Source organism: Talaromyces proteolyticus, assembly GCF_021365285.1.
Source record: "Talaromyces proteolyticus strain PMI_201 chromosome Unknown BGW36scaffold_14, whole genome shotgun sequence".
NCBI lineage: Eukaryota > Fungi > Ascomycota > Eurotiomycetes > Eurotiales > Trichocomaceae > Talaromyces > Talaromyces proteolyticus.
The window spans coordinates 1,535,020-1,536,543 of NW_025764290.1; the positions used below are offsets into that span (position 1 = coordinate 1,535,020).

Consider the following 1,524-nt stretch of genomic DNA (forward strand, 5'->3'; position numbering starts at 1 on the left):
GATGTGTAAATACTTTTTAATTTCTATATTATATGATTTCATTCGTTAGAAATGATAGTAGTTGCCGTAGGCAGTGTAAAAACTTATACTGAGAACGTTGCAGCATGGTGTTGAGATACTCAGATATATTTCAAAAGTAATTGTTTCATAGGTTTCAATAACTAAACAAGGGTTGAGTGGAAAGCACAGAAATCCGGGGACTTTCGCAGATCAGATAAATAAACCCATATTCAAATATTCACTTGATGTGGGAGAAGCCTTTTTGTCGAATGAAACCAGTAACAACCTGCCAACTTTGGGAGAAGAAAGAAAATCCTAAGAGCGAAGGTTCCCTAATATTTCTCACTTCAAAATCCCGTCATAGCTGTTGAAAGATAATCCCCTACTGTCGCTAGGGTGTATCCTATAACATCTTAGAGAACCATTCCCTAGAATGTACGGCTGCAACGTTAGTATCAGCTCGGTCTGAGTACAAACTCATGTGGCTGACACCGGGAAGAATCTGGACCTGCTTGGAGGGAGACGGAATCTTGTTGAATGCTTCGATTTCCAAGTCCCAGGCCGTAATATTATCTCCCTCAGCTACAATCATCATCACATTCGTGTTTATAACGCGTGGTAAGAAAGGTGATACGGAATAATTCAACAGTAATTCAGCTGATTCCATCGTGCTCCAGTGCTCATGCAAAGGGGCCTCTGTTTCTTTCACCTGTGTAAAGACCTCATTGACACGAGGAAAGGGCCACACAGATAGCTCATCGTAGGGTGTGCGAGAGGCCATGGCGATCTTCCCTTCATTCTTACCAGCTGCACGGGCTTTTTGATCGTGAAGAATAGCGGCTTCCAGATCTGCGAAACGCCGTTCGCCATGTGCGCGGCGTAAATTATTGTAACCATCAACCACAGGCACAATACTGACAACGGCCTTGATGCGTGGGTCAATCGCGGCTAATATCAGAACATGCCCGCCGCTGTATGATATACCTAGGCAGCCCAACCGCGAAGGATCAACATCATCTCGACCCTCTGCGTAGGTCAAGGCGTTGCGATAATCCGAAATCTGTTGCCAGGGATCAAGATGCTGGCGGCGTTTGCCCGAACTCTCCCCAAATCCAGCATAATCGAAAGCCAGAACTTGCACACCGCCCTCATTCACGATTCTAGCAATATGTGGAAGGACAATTTCTTTTGTATAACACCATCCACCAGCACATATCACCGTAGGTAGCTTTCCCTGGGCATCGTCAGGACGGAAAAGTATGCCTGCAATGGTTTCCCCATCACTCGGAAATTTGACGTTCAATTGCATAGTGCCGTGATTTGTAGACGAAGAATAGTTTGTTTCCAAAACTTAGAAGAATGAGCTTAATGGTACTACAAATGCAAGCATTGACATTTGATCACCTTTTATACCCTCAGGTACTAAGAAAGAATCGTCTTGACATATCTCCTCATTTCCCGATTGCCACAGCATTGGCACCTATCATCGCTTCGTCATACAACTACCTCTCTCCCCATTCCTTT

General features: G+C 44.4%; 1 protein-coding gene across 1 annotated transcript; it reads right to left on the minus strand.

The window, feature by feature from the left end:
* Positions 1–403: 403 nt before the first annotated feature.
* On the minus strand, positions 404–1,309 carry BGW36DRAFT_307403 (Alpha/Beta hydrolase protein; the record flags this gene model as incomplete). The annotated part of the gene is made up of 1 exon (XM_046212237.1): positions 404–1,309. One exon carries the CDS (start codon positions 1,307–1,309, stop codon positions 404–406), a length of 906 nt encoding a protein of 301 aa, XP_046066623.1.
* Between the last annotated feature and the right edge of the window lie 215 nt (positions 1,310–1,524).